Consider the following 16,034-nt stretch of genomic DNA (forward strand, 5'->3'; position numbering starts at 1 on the left):
TGCTAGCCAGATAAGCTGAGTACTTGCCATACCATGAAGTTAGTCTTTAACAACACCAGGCATGTCCTGTAGGAGGCAAGACACCACACACAACAACTCGGAGGTAAGTCAGATACTTTATTAACATCCAACAAGCTTCCTACAGACTATGCACAAACTGGCCTGTGAGAACTCACTACAGGCTCGAAGAGCATACCACCATAATGGCATTTCATCTGTACCCTTACAAAAGCCTGTGAGTTGAGGCCTATGGAGAATGTTCCACACTGATATAGGTAACTGTACAGACATCAGTGATTGATAGAGACACATCCCCACATACATTATGACAACATTAGGACAACATTATGAAATTAGATTTAAGACATGCATTTGAAATTGCAACAACTTCTGCTTTAGGAGTCTTTCCTTCAAGTGAAGGACTACTAATTAAAACTTCAGATTTGAAACTAACAAACATTCAGTATCCAGGAGATTTATGCAGTGCCATTAACTCACCTTATACAGACGGTCTTTCTTGCACAGCTCCACACTCTGTTTCCAGCGGTTGTTACCCTTGTACAAGTATGCTGCAATACGCCTAAACTCAATTAGTTCATGCTTTTCCAGACGCTGAGCCAATGTTATGTTATCAAAGTTGTCATAGGCATCAATGGAAGCTCTCAAACCCTGTTTGAGAGAGAGTTGTTACACGTGCTTCCAGATGGCAGTTGGTGAGAACTAGAGTAGAGAAGCATCTAATCATAGTGCACAAGTGTTTCAGTTCTGCCAGCTGGATGTTGATACTGTGGCAACAACTGATTTACCTGAGTGTTTCATGCACCTCCCCAAAGGATACTTTCTAACAAAGCAAGACGTTAACTTGGCCACACCAGCTCCAGACAGAAGAACTAGTTACCATAAAAAGACAAAGAATGTCTTCAAATAGCAGCCAATGGGGCCAGAAGTAAATTTATTTACAGAAGTGCTGTCCCACTGAGTACACACCTGATACTGACCTTTGTGAGGTCCGCTCTGAGAAAAACATCTGTGGCACCTGCTTTTTTGCAAATCATTGACATCTCAAGACTCCTGCCTGCTAAGGACCTGACTGCACACCCTCTCTCTGTTGTACTGGAGAATTGTTATCTTCTTCTCAAGGACATTACTGTGTCAGCAGCTTTTTTGTGAACAGGACCATCCCTCAGGCTTAGCAATCTGTTTTCTGGGGCTCACCTGGAAATCTTCCTCTTCTGTTAAAAGGTTGTTTAGAGCTTCGTTAACTCCTTTGTTGTTGTGGTTCTGGACTGAACGCAGGTACGGCTTTACTAGAAAGAGCTGATTAACCTGGAAAGAAGATGTTTCCAATACAAGATTAAGTATAGCAATCCTGACACTGCATTTGTTACTACAAGAGTTTGTGCTTATTGTTAAAACTCTTCAGACAAGGTATCTTGCATTGCCAGGAGTAAAATATGAGTCTCCAAGGCCAGTTATGCAACTCTTCTGCATTTCCCCTATCAAGCCAGGACTGGGCTGCTCCTCGGTCCTTTATACCGATGGCAAAGCTACCCAACAGATGTCAACTCTGTTTTTCAGCCAGAGTCTGGAGTATCTTAACTTGAGCAAGAGGACTCTGTTGATCGACGCTCTCCCAAACTCACCTTTGAGAAAAAGTTGACTGTCCTGGTGTGGTCCAGTCGCGGAGATAATACAAGCAGGAGATCATTGATCAGCAGAGGTTTGTAGTCTAAGTAGAACTGCAAGGCTTTGTAGTACAGCTCCACATTGGCCACCTGCATGATCAGATACTAGTTAGTACTATAAACAGAAGTAAGCCTAAGGTGCTTAGTTCAGACCCCTTAACTCAGCACAAAGTTTATGCGACTCCTACTAAACAACAGCCTGTTTCCTTCCAGAGGTCAGAAGTTTCACACTTACACAGAATTCTTGTTCAATCTTGTGACTGCTTCCAGACAGTGAAATCACGGGCTACCAGGGGCATTAGTAACCAATTCTAATCCATCCACTGAAGAGCTTCTGGCACAGGCAGCCACGACAGTTAATATGACCATTTGCCGACTTCTGAAGCCAGTGAAGACTATAGCCTTAAAAAGTCTTAAAATTGTTTCCTTGAAACCCCCAGGAGCAGTAAGGGTGCACTCAGTCTTAAATCTTGTTTAAACTATTCCTCAACTCACTATTCTCTGCTGTACTCATGGGACTGCCCACCACACTTCTCACACCAAAACAGCTGGAAACATATGCAGAAATCTTCCAAGAACAGTTACAGCCTCAGACTAAAACAGCAGTCAGCTCAAAGGTATTAAGGAGGTTAGGCCTCTTGTTTGTGACCTATGATCCTGCACAGCCTCTGAAAACATTCTGTGCTAGCTGCTGCCACTCAACAGAATGTGCTGCACAGCATAAAAGAAATAGTGTAAGATCAAATTAATTGTGTTAAACTGATTGGAAGTTGTTTTAAGTACAGCAGAAAAACTGAGTAGTAGCTTAAGCAAACTGTTTTCTAAACAGCAATTCTGTTGTGCATTTTTGCCTCTGTCCTGAAAGAAGCTTTCAGAACTTTGCTTCAGTTACCAAGTTACTTACCTTAGCAATTATGTCTTTAAACTGGCCTTCTTTCCAGGCATCAGTGGGATGATTCATCATAGTAATTATTGCATTGTCATACTCCTCATACTTGTCATACAGGAATACAAGTTCTGCCCAGAGATGAGCCTGTTCTGCAGCTCTGAGCACCTAATAAGAAAAACAAAAAAATGCACCAGGTTTGATTCCCTGGCAGCTTCCCACCTTCACTTGCAGCTACCTTACTGCATACCTTTGGAATATTAACTCTAGACCAGAAAAGCTCCAGATGTTCCCTCATTTTCTGAGGCTTGAATTTGGAGTATAAGATGGCAAGTTCAGTAAACATCCCCATGTGAGCACGCTCTAGGCCCAGAGCAGCTTCCAAAAGGGCAATGAGGTCTTCAAAGTAGCCACGATCCTGGATGATAGGAAAATAAGGATTAAAAAGATTGCTAAAACACCTATTTACTTAAATACAACATGATTTGACTTTCTCTACATTGAAAGTGCTTAGATTTTGATTCCAATGAGGTCAGAGAATTATAAAAGAAGGCACAAATGGAAACTATTACCTCCATTTACTACAGAAAAAATACACGTTGCAACTAAGAAATGAAGATAGAGGAAAAATGAATTTAAATATTAGCTCCCAGGGTATATTTTATTTTCTATGGCCATTTTATTAGCATTTTATTAGTATGCTGTACAAGTCTTCTAGAATATTAACAGTTACCTGATAGTAACTGATCAGCTCTTCAAGTTCATCAGCATGGATGACTATGTGTAAGCCACAGATTTGTGCCAAGCGGAATTCTTTTCCATCCACACAGGCAAAGCAGACCTGCCATGACAGTCAGCAAATAGTTAACAGTACAAAGCTTTATCAAACTTGAGGTTTACTAAGAGTTCCAAATAGGTATTTCCATAATATTTTTTCTAGAATTAAAATCTACTAAAACCAACAAGTTTAAGTTACCTCCTTCCAAGTCCTTGTGCTATTGGCTTTGCGGCCACTGTCCACTGCTGCCTGATACTCCCCAAGGTGCACCAAGGTAGATGCCAGGCGAGCAAAGTTTGATACGTTGTTGTAGAGAAGTTTTGCTGCTTCATACATCCCCTCTTCATAACAGCGATCACCAACCTGAATGAGGAGTCCAAGGTAAACAAAGGCAGCAGCAAGAATGAGGGGTCAGCTAAGCAGCAAGTCACACCTGGAAACTGTGGATCAAGACGTACCTGTTGTATATGGGCATTATTAGGGCCACTAATAAACTCCTCCAGTTCTGACAGACGATTAGTTTTTGCCAAAGCAAAAATAAGTTCTGTCTCTACATAAGACTCTCTAGCCTTCTTCCTGGCCATCTGTAAGAACTTGACTAGGTCCTCCCAATTATCTGGAAGAGAGCAGAGATATGTAAGATCCTATGTTTAGTCATTCCATATTGTTTACCTTACCCACCTTAGGGACAGTTTTCACTAGCAGGCTCAAATCTCTCCTCTACCATGACAATAAGCCATTTGCACTTGAGTTATGGAATTCCCTGTCAACACCAAGTCACCTTCAGGTAAAACTAGACTTCTTGCTACCATTCTGCAATCCAACTGGCAAACAATTCTGCCACGTACAGCTAAATAAATACATTACACTTAGTGACACTTTAGATAACAGTCCAAATTATCTCCACTGAGAGGTCTATGTTTGGTGTAGCAAGACAATCTTGTTGACAGGAATCTCACTTAACATTGACTCATCCATTCCATGTACTGACTGTTTCCATTTTCTCTGAAACAGAATTCCTAAGCCTCAATAGTCCCTGATGCTCCATGTAAATACAATAACCTAGCTCACATCCAAGCAATCTGAAGTTGAAGATGCTTTGCCTTACCATTTCTATTAGCTGCCTGAACAACTTCCATGTAGGCAGATGGATCATCTGCCTTTATATAGGAGTCAATGGCTTCCTTCACCAAGTCCTTCTGGAGCTGCGCTCTGGCCAGTTGGCTCCACACTGCTGGTTCATTACATCTCTCTGCAAATTCATAAGCACGGTCTAAGTTGCCAATGTGCTCAATCAGCACCTGTTTGAAATTGAAGTTCCAAGTTAAAAATCTAAGTTTTGTAACACTGTCTCTTCCAACAGAACTCTTTCTTCAAGTGTATACACTGCTTTGTGTAAGCAATATGAAGCTAACTGCTCTTAGAACGGCCATTTCTGTCCAGGGAAGCATTCTACACCACCATGCAGGAACCACAACTCACCTGAATTGCTGAAGTATTGACATCAAATTTTCTGAATATAGCAAAGGCTTCCTCATATAGCTCATTACTGATGGCAATGTTTGCAATATCTGGGGCATCATAGTTATCCAGCCGATTAATGTATTCCATCACTCGGGTGCGGTCAGCCTTAATGGCAGTCAGGATCAGCAGATTCTGGAGATTCCTTTGGTTAACAGAAGGCATAGGCTATAAGCAGTGCACAGCAACACCTGCTTAAGTGACATGGATTGTACATGTGAAAAAATAAACCCACTTATTGCCACTAGAAACAACATTTCATCCCCAAATTGAGAACCACTGACACTTAGCTTCAAAAAGAATTTGCTTACCAGTATTAGTGTTCTCTGGTCTCAACACATCACTGCAAATTGCACAGTGTGAACTAGCTCTGTTCTTCAAGTACAAAGCACTCCAAATTCTAGCTTTTCACCTTATTATAAACACTGAAGAGTGTTTAGGTCTTGCAACCAAGAGGCCCATGATAACCTGGATCATTCACAACCTAAACAAAGGTACTGAATAGGCTAAACTTGAGGACAAAGCTCTTCTCTTACCTGTGTTCACTGAATACAGAATTATCCAAGACAATTTTTTCCAATAACTCAATCAGTTCATTTGGCAGATCAGCAGTCATGAAAGCTTTCACAGTTACAGAAACTTCCTCTGGATCTTGTGTCTCTGATAAAGCTGTTTGGACAACCTAGATTCAAAGGCAGGAAACTATTAAGTGTTTTCCCCAAATTAACTATTTGTCCATTTGTCAAGTTATTTGTCCACTGAACTACAAATTAAAGCTTCAGAATTTTGAGAGCATTTTAATAAAGACAGCAAGAAACCGCTATTAGCTGTATTTTATACAGAAGTAAAATCACATCTTACATCTGTATGGGAAACAAATTCAGTAGAGGAAGGTCATTCTCCAGGACAGAAAAAGTATCTTACTGGTAGCTAAATCTTCTGACCACGAAGGTCAGAATTAATACCTGTCAATTCTTACAAACTTCTATATGGTGAGAGGGGGCTTTAAGGGACCTTGTGGGGGAAGAATGCTACTTTAATGCTCCATAATGTTTCTGTGACATCCTGAGGTCTCCACATACTGGAAATTGAGCCTTTTGCTGTACCTGGTCAATAAGCTGCCGCCTGAATGGGTTGTTTTCTTCCAGTACATTTGCCCAGAGCTCAGGGTCCTTCCTGCGCACCAGATAGCGAGCCTCGCTCTTAAACAGGGAGTTCTCATTGCACACCTGAAGGAGAAGTTACAATTATTGGCATTACTGTTAAGGCTCAGTACCACAAGACAGGTTTAGCTAGCTATGAACCAGACAGTCTAGAAGACTGACTAGAACTAATTTCTGACCAATGCTAAATGCCACAGACAAGCTCTTACCCAACCTCTGATCTGGAAGGCTCATGGAGAAGGTCTCTGGAAAAGCAGAATTTCTATGGCTTCTCTTGGTTTTGCCCAACACAAACACTCTGACTGTGGCCTCACAGTAACTATTTGCTTCTGGTTGAAGTGAAGACCTGCAGAAGCCTGAAGAACTTAAGTTTTAAATCTAAAAAGGGGAGCCACTTGGCTGGGCAGTGCTAAGCAGTGAACTGAGGAATGGTGCAGTTGTTAAAGCTAGAAGTAGGTTACGTGTTTGGTGTCATTAGCTTTACACGTGTTTACGAGTGTTCAGAATAGCAAGTGCCTTGGATTCTCTTGTTAAGGTGTTAAGGGTACACAACAAATGTGAAATTCCTTATAGAAGTGCACCATGGGAGAGTTACAAGTTGTGATCCTATTCATACCACTAGCTTCAACTTCCAGCTAAAAGAGTAGAAAATCTGAAGGCCTAAGTCATCTTGCAGCAACAGCTCACATTGCTTATATCCAAATAAGACCATGGAATCTCAATTACTGTGCTGTAAGCAAATCAGTACTAGCACAATTTTGCTTTATGTTTTACATTAATCAGTTGCAGGAGTTGACCCTTCTTCCAGGAGACAAAAGTGTCTCAAGAATAATTCTTACAGGAAGAAGATCTTTATTCATTCTTACAGGAAGATCTTTATTCCACAACCAGAAACACCTTCTCAGAACATCAGTTCAGGGAAGAAACTGGTACAGACAGTCTTTAATGGCTAACTAGAATCGTGAAGTTTATCCTAGCAGTCTCCTAGCAAACAACAACTCAAAGCCACCTTCATATCCTGAAATAAAGGAGAAAAATGCAGCCAGCCCTTTTTTGACAGCTACAGTGGAACTATTACTTAAACACTTCAGGCTGGAAAGCCATCCACTTTAATCCAGTAGCAAGCCTAGATTATACTACCATTCTAATGTTCATAGCTGACATTCTCTGCATATACCAATATGGAAATGCAGGTAGGGGGAGAATGTTTTTCTCAGCAACCACAAGCACTACTGGCTTAATCTGACACTAAGCTCTGGTGTTCACATCAAGACCAGAAAGTGTTTGAGAACCCTGAGAATTTCACCTGCCCTTGAAATTCTGAGTGATGTTCTAAGAAAAACAAGCTTAAAGACAGGAGAGGAATGCTATTGGAGTAAGTCCTTGTAGTTAAACTGTCAACACTTATTTTCCTCATTTCTGGTTAAGTATTGGAGCAAATCTATAGGTCAATCACAACAAGTAAAATTACAAGCTCTGTTTTAGTTTCAGGGAAACTCTTTCACTGTAGGGGGTCAGGCTAGATGACAGTCTGCTCCTCCTGTTGAGCCTAAGGCTCAAAAAAAATCAAATTAACAAAGCTTTAATGGTAGGCATATTCATTATCTGGACCTAATAAACAAATGAATTTCAAGCAGAATCAGTGGATGAAAGACATGGATTCTACTTCAAAGTTCCAGTTCTACAATTCCAGTTTGGACATACAGCATAAGTTCTTCTTCTCAGCATAAAAATTACTGTCTCCATATAGAAGAATCCCACCTGCCTCAACTCCTGAGTGAGACTGCAAGACAGGATTCTGCAAGCGTTAGACTAATAGCCAGACAGGCTTCCACTTCAGGCAGCAAGTAGTTCTATACAGCATGCTTATAAATGCAGTTTTGCTAACCTTTATGAGCTCCAGATCACACTGCCCCCTCTCATAAGCAACGCAGGCCAGATGAGGATCCCTCTTTTCACAATATTTGCCAACTACACGGCTGTCATAGTAAGGATTCTCACGAAGGAAGCGCTCTGGATTATTATTACTGTCAATGTAGATTTTGGCCAAAGCATTGTGAGTTGCAGGTTCTTCACAGCCTTCATGAATCCTTGATTCAAGCCATGGCAACAGCAACTTAAGCCTTTGAAGAAGCAAACATTTTAGGTTTGTAAGTCAGACTGAGGTATGTTTTACAGCTACCATTCAGTACCTGGCCTTCCCTTCGAACAAGTCTGCTGGTCAAACTTAAAAGCAAACACAGACCAGCCAGTTATTTTTTAGTGAGTCTTCAATGAGTGGAAGACAGATCTGCAGAGCATCAGGGAAGGTTGCAGATACCCCTAGTTTTACAATCTCTCAAATCCTATTGTATTAGCTGGCAGTTCACGCTTAAAGCCATTTGTTCACTTTACAGGTAGTTAGAAACTAATTACAGAAGCCGCTGTAGGCCTGCAGCTAGATTGTCAAGACAGTTTGATCCAAATTTACTCCGAAGGCACATCCCATGGCTGGCTGTATGGCAGTGCTCAAAAGCCATGTTATTACACATGATGCACTGCTGCCAGGCATTCCTACATGACCCAAACAATCAAAAGACCAACTAGGAAATTTGAACTGCTTTTCTATAGAGAAACACAAAACAATATCAGTACTTTATCATTTAACAAAACTGCATGCAATTCAATTTGTGTATAGCAGGGTCAGGGAAGCCCGACACTGGTGCCTACAGATGCATTTTCATTACCGATTTCTTTTTTCCACTTCAGCCACCAGCTCATCTGTGGAGAACTGCCCTCTCACCACCATGATCAAGTTCTTGATGACATCTTCAGAACAATCTACATCAAGAAGCCCTCCAACCACTGCTGGTATACGGCTAGGATTCACCTACAATAAGCCACCATCACTGAAATTAGTTATGAGCATTACTAGTAATGCACCCCTAGTCTTCCAGTTCTAGTTAACAATTTCAATAATGCTTCAGAGGACTTCAAGTAACTAACATTCGTATATATATTCCAGGAATAATGTTTTTGTGATAGATAAAAGGCTTAATGAAGAGCCTCTGCACTGGGAGAGTCAGCAAAAAAGAGGCAGCACATTATGCTGCGGTTCCTTATAAAGAAGTAAAGAGCAAGTCCTTACCTTCTGTACATAGATCTCGATATATTTCTGCAGATTATTGCGATATAAATAGAGCACCAGGTCATGAACAAAGTCAAACCGATCGCAGACAATGATGAGAGGAAGCTGATCTGTGAGCTTTGCCTCCTGTATTTTGTGTGAAAGAGAAAAAAGTGACGAAAGATTATTCATGGCCACGCCAACTAAACTTTCTTTGTGTTTCCCTCCATTAGAAAGCTGTAGTTCTGCTGCTAAGCAAAATATACAGAAGACCCTTCAGTCCCCTGGGTGGAATATTTACCTTCAGGAAGTTCTTCACTCGTTCTGGGTTATAGCAGTTACTTTCACGGCAGATTCTTTCCACTTCCTTTATCTGACCAGTCTTGCAAGCAGCCTGGATGTACTTGAAGTGAACATCTGGATCCTGGCTAAAGTTTACAATGGAACCCAAGAAATAGAACAGTCCTGGAAAGAGTCACAAGTGTTTAACATTGTTAGAAGTGAAGCAAGTGAAGGCTGTATGAGCCTCAGCTTGTGACTTAGAGCAGCTTTCAGTCAAGTGCAGGGAGTATCAGAAGGATTCTTTTTCCTTCTTTCAGGTTTCATCTTTCTTTCTGATCTTTACTCAAGAGAGTTAAGAAACTATCTAGAACAAAACTACCCCTAGAACTCACTGTGATGAGCTCACTTTCATAAATGTATCCTAAGATCCAGCCATGTGAAAAGTACCTTTCCCACAAAAGCTACAATCCTTACTATTAGCTTCAATCAGTCACCGCTTCCAAGTAAGCTGCTTCCCTCTAATACTGTACCTTCATAGCTTTTGAAAGATTCAAAAAGCTCCACAAGAGACTGGGTACCAAGCTGCTCATGGTATTTAGAAGCAACTTGCACACAGAGCTGTAGGTTTTGCCGGATGTTGGCTGACAGCATGGCACGCAAACACTCCACAGAGTCTTCAACTGAGAGAGAGCCAAAGAAGTTCACAAGCCACTGCAAAGAGACAGAAATTTTACTCAGTAACTCACACAGGATTTGACTGATGTCTAAGATGGGGCAACTAGACAGTTACTACCACAGCCACTGGAGAGAAGCCTTCCATGAACAGAGACCAAAGATATAAAAACAAACACTCACTGTATTTACAATCACAAAAGTGCAGTTTGGAAACAATATTTGAAATGCCCACCTGGGAAACTGAGGTCAGACTTAAGCCACTGAAAGTACAGATTACAATTTAATCATTAGCTGGACAAATGTTCTTGAATCACAGCTACTCATGTTACTTCACTACGTACAACCCATTTTACAGCAGCTGCAGAAGTGCTAAAGACTGTTCACATTACTGTCTTACTCTGGACAACACTTACCTCAGGATTCAAGAGGTGAGTATGAACAACTGCACGTTTAATATCGTAGAGATCTGTGTAGTGTTCCAAAGCTCGCTGGAGCAAGCCTGCCTTTTCACACAGCTGGGCAACATGAGCACGATCATAGTGTGTAAACATTTGGTTTCCGAGAATGGCATCTGCAACCTAGGAGGTTACATTTCATATTCACTGTCAAGAAACCAAGACTGTCAAGAGAATCACAGCAGCTTAGCCTACAAGTTGTTGAGAAGTCACAGCAGTGACTTACTTAGTAGACTTTCATGTTACTAAACGGCTTACAGATAACAGTATCAGACATCCTATTCTTGTGCAAGTCCAGTACTGTCTCTCCCTTTCTGGAGGAACTGGGTCGTACCTGCGGGGCATGAATCAAATTCATTTCCAGGAGGCGGGTCTGAAGGTGGCCCTCTGCAGGGCGGTTATTCTTCAGGGCATCCAACAAAAAGGATGTGCACTGCTGCAGAAGACTGTGCTCCATGAACACATCCACAATCTGTTGAGATTGGACAAGTTACAGAAGAGGGGGTCTATAAACACACATGAACATTTTTCTGTGTATACAAAAAGCCTGGCTAGACAGGTGTCCTGGGGTGCTGTTACGGTACTGCATCCCCTATTGTCTGCTTTATACCAAGATCCTAACTTGTCTCAAACTGAGAGAACAGGCTGTCACACAACCTACCATGCTGCATTCCCTTGTTTTCATAGTATTACTATCATGGTAATAGAGAGACAAGTTTCACATTTCCTTTTTCTCTAGAATGGAAGAAGTGCATTACTCTGAGCTATTATGCCAGACTTTACCACCTACTCTTACTTAGTTCCAACACAACATGCAAAGTTCATCCCTTCTCCCACTGGGATAGTTGCTAGAAGAAAAGCCAGGACTTTTTCCAAGCAGCTTCAGTTATTTAATAATGCAAAATATTCCCTTATTTCTCCACCCATTTAATAAGAAGTGACCAATGGCAACCAGAACTGAACTTAGGTTTATTTGTTCATCTTCCTGTAAATTCTCTGCATGAGGAGATAGATGCTTCATTAAAGCAAACAGTAGGATAGTAACACTTTATTGCTTAGACTAAGATTGTGGCAAGTTTACTATCCAGAAAATTAAAAAAAAATAAACCAGAAATCTTCCACAAGAACTTGAGAACACACTTGCCTCTAAAGACTCAACGATAACCAAACTTAACTAGACTATTTAGTCACTCCTCTAATCAAGATGACAAGAGATGTGAACCAGCCTTACCAGTCCCCAGAATGGTACTACACTATTCCCTCTGTCAAGAAAGAGACCAGTACCCTTGTTGTAGGCATCACCTGGTTAATGTTAGCCAGTGGCTCCTCATCCTGTACCAGCATCTGAGAGAACTGCAGACCTTGTTCTGGACTGACTCTCATCACACTTCTCAGTAGGAAGATCCAGTCTGGGGTATAGCCAACCTATTACAGAAGCAGTCACATATTCAGGAAGCTTCACACTTCTGTAAGGCTTCAGATTCTTAAGCACAGTGACTATAAACTTTTGTGAGCTTGCAGTGCCCATCCCCCATCTTCCAGGAATTCTCAGACAAAAGCATTTCTTGTCTGTTGACACAGAAAATCAGTATTCACCTACTTAGTAACTGAACTTGTGCCCGGGCAATTCTCTGGCTATGTAAGAAAACTGCCTGGAATAAATTTTTCAACAGTCCTAAAGCCCTATTTATCAAGTCCTAAACTTAAAAGTAGGCATTACGCAATTTTTTTTTTTTTTATGGATTACAAAACTAAGTTTGAGGAATTCAGGAAGACTCTTATCTTTATTCTGTAGAATAAGCTTATGCCAGTCCATTAAATTAATGCTTCATAAAATTCTGGATGTTTTGAAGTTTATTTTTTGCAGACATTTTAGACCGTAATAATACACTATGATTTGCACAATGGACACACTGAACATAAGACAGAGCCTGCAGTTTGTGATAAACGATTTACCTTCTTAGCATACAGCACTATTTTCTGGAATTGGCCAGTTTCAGCGAAGCACTGAATCACTTTGTTTGGCACATTAGCTCGAAGGTAGACGCTGAGTGCAAGGGTTGGGTCAGCCGTCTTCACCAAATCTCCCAGCTCCTCTGAGCACTCCAGCTGAAGTCAGAAGTGGTATTTTGTCAAGCAGAAGCATTCAGAGTTGCAGCACCAACAAAAGTGTTGTTCACACTCAACTGTTGGAAGGCAACAGAAATAGGCTAATGCCATGATCAAGCCTACCTTGTCTTCCTTCAGCCACTTCTCCAGAAGCTGTTTGCGGCCCTGCTGCAGGACAGGGCGACAGAGCTCCAGAGATTCAAACTTGTTCAGCTGCCCCTGGTCAAGCAATATTCCAAAGTACTGGAGCAGGGGAGAGGCCTGCCCAGGCTGAGCTGGTACACTCTGGAACTTCCTAATTGTATCACTGGTACGTAGAATTCCCTGAACAGGCACAAGATAGAGAGAAGCAGTGTTTATTTAGTGAAGACTGAATAGCATTAGTGAAAAAAGCAGGTTGAAGGATAAACTGAAGCAACTACTGTTAAACCTTCAGGATAGAGACCATCAAATCAATGGCCTTCTAGCATGAAGTCAGTGGCCACAGAAAGTCCAGTCTGGTTAGAAATGGATAGCAGATGCTCCTTTAGGGACACAGGGGAGTGTATTAGTGAGAACCACTACCAGACTGCAGAGAACGAACACTGCATTTATGTTTTAAATGTCAAGCTCTGAAATGCAAGTGACCTAAGCAATCCACTAAGCCTAGACAAGTTTCCATGATTTTTAAGCTTTACCTTTGGAGTTACTTACCTTTGGTGCAGATGCAGCTACTTTAGCAGCATCTGCATAGTTTCCTTGAGCAAACAGTGTGTTGAACTTTCTGGCAAATAACTCCTCTGCCCCCGCTAGGTTACTACGTATAGCCATGCGCAGTCCCAAGTCAGGATTCTGAAGAACGTTCGTCGCATAGTTCACAATGTTGTCTTCCTCAACACATACAGAAAGCACCTGGAAAGGACAAGAGGCATATTGAGGAGTACTGTCCTTTCCACAACTGCTATGAAATACAACAACAAAATGGCTATGCAGCTCATCAGTGAAGGAGTAGATTAGTAAAAAAACAAGTTCTTCAAGCAGCTCTGCACTAGGAGAAATAAAAAACTGATTAATCTAATAGTCACTTGCTCTCTTCCATGACATTTGTTGCATCAAGTCACTCCTTCAGTTTGTTACATTCCATTAGAACTTTAGAAGGCTCAGAAACAGAATGGTGGATTTTTTACCTGTCCTTTTTTGTTCACACCAATAATGCCTGAGGTAGGTTCATGAGGAGCTGTGACAAAGATAGTATCAGCACTAATACGGTTCATGTAGATGCACACTCCAGACTCCAAATCATACATGTGGATATATCCATATTTCGTGATCAGATAAATCACACCATGCTTAATTCCAATCTGCCAAAAGACAGGTTTTTATTAGTAAACACTAGTAAGATTGTAACACTTAAGACAGCTGCCTTTAGCCTAGTCACAAGAAAGTACTGCAGTGACATGCCTTTGTACTGACACTAAGAACAAATATAGCTTCGGGCTTCTTCCTTTCAGTCTCAAAAGCAATGAACAGCTTTGCTGGCCATTTGCAGGCATAGCTCCAGTGAACTGAGGTTGAAGGGAAATTAAAATTCATCTGCAGCAAAGAACATACTCCTCATCCTAATAAGCCAAGCTGAGGAGAAAAGTTTGGGCATAATTAGCATTCTAGTCTAGATATGTTCAGAAATACTAATGAGATAATCCCATTCTCTTCGAACAAAGCCAACCCAAAGCACCAGCAGAATCTAAACCAAACTCATCGACTGAGTACTCCAGCATATCTGTCAAGTCACTGAAACTGGGGAGGCTTTCAAGCCAAAAGGGTCTTCAGACATAGAAGTACTCTCCCCTTGGAACAAGTCTTTTGATGTTTTTTTAATTAAGCCTTAAGTTGAAGTACAGAGCCATATGAAACCTGCCACACATGCATCTTAGTTATGGGCATCTCTTGGTCTATCAAAGCTGGTCTATCAGACTTGTCAGCAGTATTATGCTCCTGATAGTCTGATTTCATGACACATTTCTAGTCCTAGAGACATGCTAAGCGAAATTTGGTCTGTGATAGCAACCAGCTCTGTTCTTTCCTCAAGAATTTCCCAATAATGCCCAAAATTGCCTTTTCTGTGCTGCTACTACAGGAGGTATGCTAATGTTCTTATCTAGAACTTGGAACATTAGTAGGAAGCTGAATAGACAAAGTGTCTTATACATTCTCCCTGAAGACACTCTCATTGGTTTGTTTTTTTTTTTGTGGTCTGTTTCATTGGTTTGGTTCATTTTTTGTAGAAGTTTTGTTGGGGCTTTTTGTTAATTATTTTTTAAAATACAGGAACAGTCTATATATTTAAGTTACTGTTTTAATGTCCATGCACCTCCCATAAACCGATTAACACCCCTCCCAGAACTAGGAAGAATGACAGCAAAGCACTATAGAAAGCAATCTTTGCAACAGACGTCAGCTCCTTGCCAGGCTATAAAGCTCACTTTTTAGGGGGGTCAAACATTTACCTGCATTGCCACAGGAAAGTCTGTCTGTGCCTCAGGTGGGAAAAACACATCAACAGCTTTCTTAACAAATGGCTGATTTCCAGTAGCTGGCTGACCTACTTCGATTATGTGCAGCTAGGAAGAAAAGAGTTCATGTCACAAGATTGCCTGCAAGTACAGCCACATGAAAGAAGTTCCTTTCCTCAGATATGCTACTGAAGTCATCTGCCACATTTGGCCTACACAGTCTGGGGAGCTGTGCTCCACATATTCAGAATGTTAAATTTTCTGGAACCTGATAAATTAAAACCTGGGAGAAGAATAAAAAAACCCAAAACAACCACTCTTTTTATGAAAGTGACTATTCCTACTCAAGACAACCCATTCAAGATGTTTTGAGTCACCCTTGTCAATTCATCAGTTTTGGAGGACAAGACTAGCAAGACCAAGGTATTTACTGTGGCGTTACCTCAGCCCTGCACAGACTGCTCAGCAGTTGTAGCATATCCAATGCTACTGAATTCCACATTCAGTCTGATGCAAACAACCTATGTATGGCACTACAGGAACGTAGCTGTAGACTTTACCTTGCCTCCTGCGGGACTCCTCACAGCAAAACAGAAGAGGGTAGAAGGTTTGGCATTTCCCTCTATTTTGAATTCTGCAAAAGCTGCTGCATGGCCTTCTATAGGCTGGGAGACTTTTCTATCAACCGAGTACAACTGCATTGCACCAACCACACGATTTTGCTAGAAAAAAAGAAAGGTCAGCTTTTAGACATAAGATTTCAAATGTTTGTAGCAAGACCTTTGGGACAGTAAACTAAAAAGCAGATGCCTCTCATCCCCTCCTCCAAAACTTGAACCGAACTAGAAATCAGGCTATTTCTACACAAAAGATAGTTTTGAA

At 41.2% G+C, this 16,034-nt stretch overlaps 1 protein-coding gene across 5 annotated transcripts in view; it reads right to left on the reverse strand.

Moving 5' to 3' along the window:
* CLTCL1 (clathrin heavy chain like 1) overlaps positions 1-16,034 on the reverse strand; it is a 34,991-nt gene that overhangs the window by 5,676 nt on the left and 13,281 nt on the right. For all 5 annotated transcript variants that reach the window (XR_005956962.1, XM_041489155.1, XM_041489153.1 and 2 more), the window contains exons 4-29: positions 15,713-15,874; positions 15,147-15,260; positions 13,827-14,000; positions 13,354-13,551; positions 12,784-12,984; positions 12,508-12,660; positions 11,854-11,976; positions 10,886-11,023; positions 10,510-10,674; positions 9,952-10,132; positions 9,441-9,604; positions 9,161-9,286; positions 8,760-8,902; positions 7,922-8,156; positions 5,977-6,099; positions 5,407-5,552; positions 4,832-5,015; positions 4,458-4,650; positions 3,808-3,965; positions 3,548-3,712; positions 3,305-3,412; positions 2,822-2,989; positions 2,590-2,739; positions 1,644-1,775; positions 1,216-1,326; positions 499-669 (exon numbers count right to left, since the gene is read on the reverse strand). Coding sequence is in view for 4 of the 5 variants with exons in the window: in XM_041489155.1 (XP_041345089.1) it covers positions 499-669; positions 1,216-1,326; positions 1,644-1,775; positions 2,590-2,739; positions 2,822-2,989; positions 3,305-3,412; positions 3,548-3,712; positions 3,808-3,965; positions 4,458-4,650; positions 4,832-5,015; positions 5,407-5,552; positions 5,977-6,099; positions 7,922-8,156; positions 8,760-8,902; positions 9,161-9,286; positions 9,441-9,604; positions 9,952-10,132; positions 10,510-10,674; positions 10,886-11,023; positions 11,854-11,976; positions 12,508-12,660; positions 12,784-12,984; positions 13,354-13,551; positions 13,827-14,000; positions 15,147-15,260; positions 15,713-15,874 (4,086 nt within the window). In the remaining variant the exon portion in view is untranslated. The remainder of the gene's footprint in view (positions 1-498; positions 670-1,215; positions 1,327-1,643; positions 1,776-2,589; positions 2,740-2,821; positions 2,990-3,304; positions 3,413-3,547; positions 3,713-3,807; positions 3,966-4,457; positions 4,651-4,831; positions 5,016-5,406; positions 5,553-5,976; positions 6,100-7,921; positions 8,157-8,759; positions 8,903-9,160; positions 9,287-9,440; positions 9,605-9,951; positions 10,133-10,509; positions 10,675-10,885; positions 11,024-11,853; positions 11,977-12,507; positions 12,661-12,783; positions 12,985-13,353; positions 13,552-13,826; positions 14,001-15,146; positions 15,261-15,712; positions 15,875-16,034) is intronic.

Source organism: Pyrgilauda ruficollis, unplaced genomic scaffold, assembly GCF_017590135.1.
Source record: "Pyrgilauda ruficollis isolate IOZ18807 unplaced genomic scaffold, ASM1759013v1 scaffold9, whole genome shotgun sequence".
Classification (NCBI taxonomy): Eukaryota; Metazoa; Chordata; class Aves; order Passeriformes; family Passeridae; genus Pyrgilauda; species Pyrgilauda ruficollis.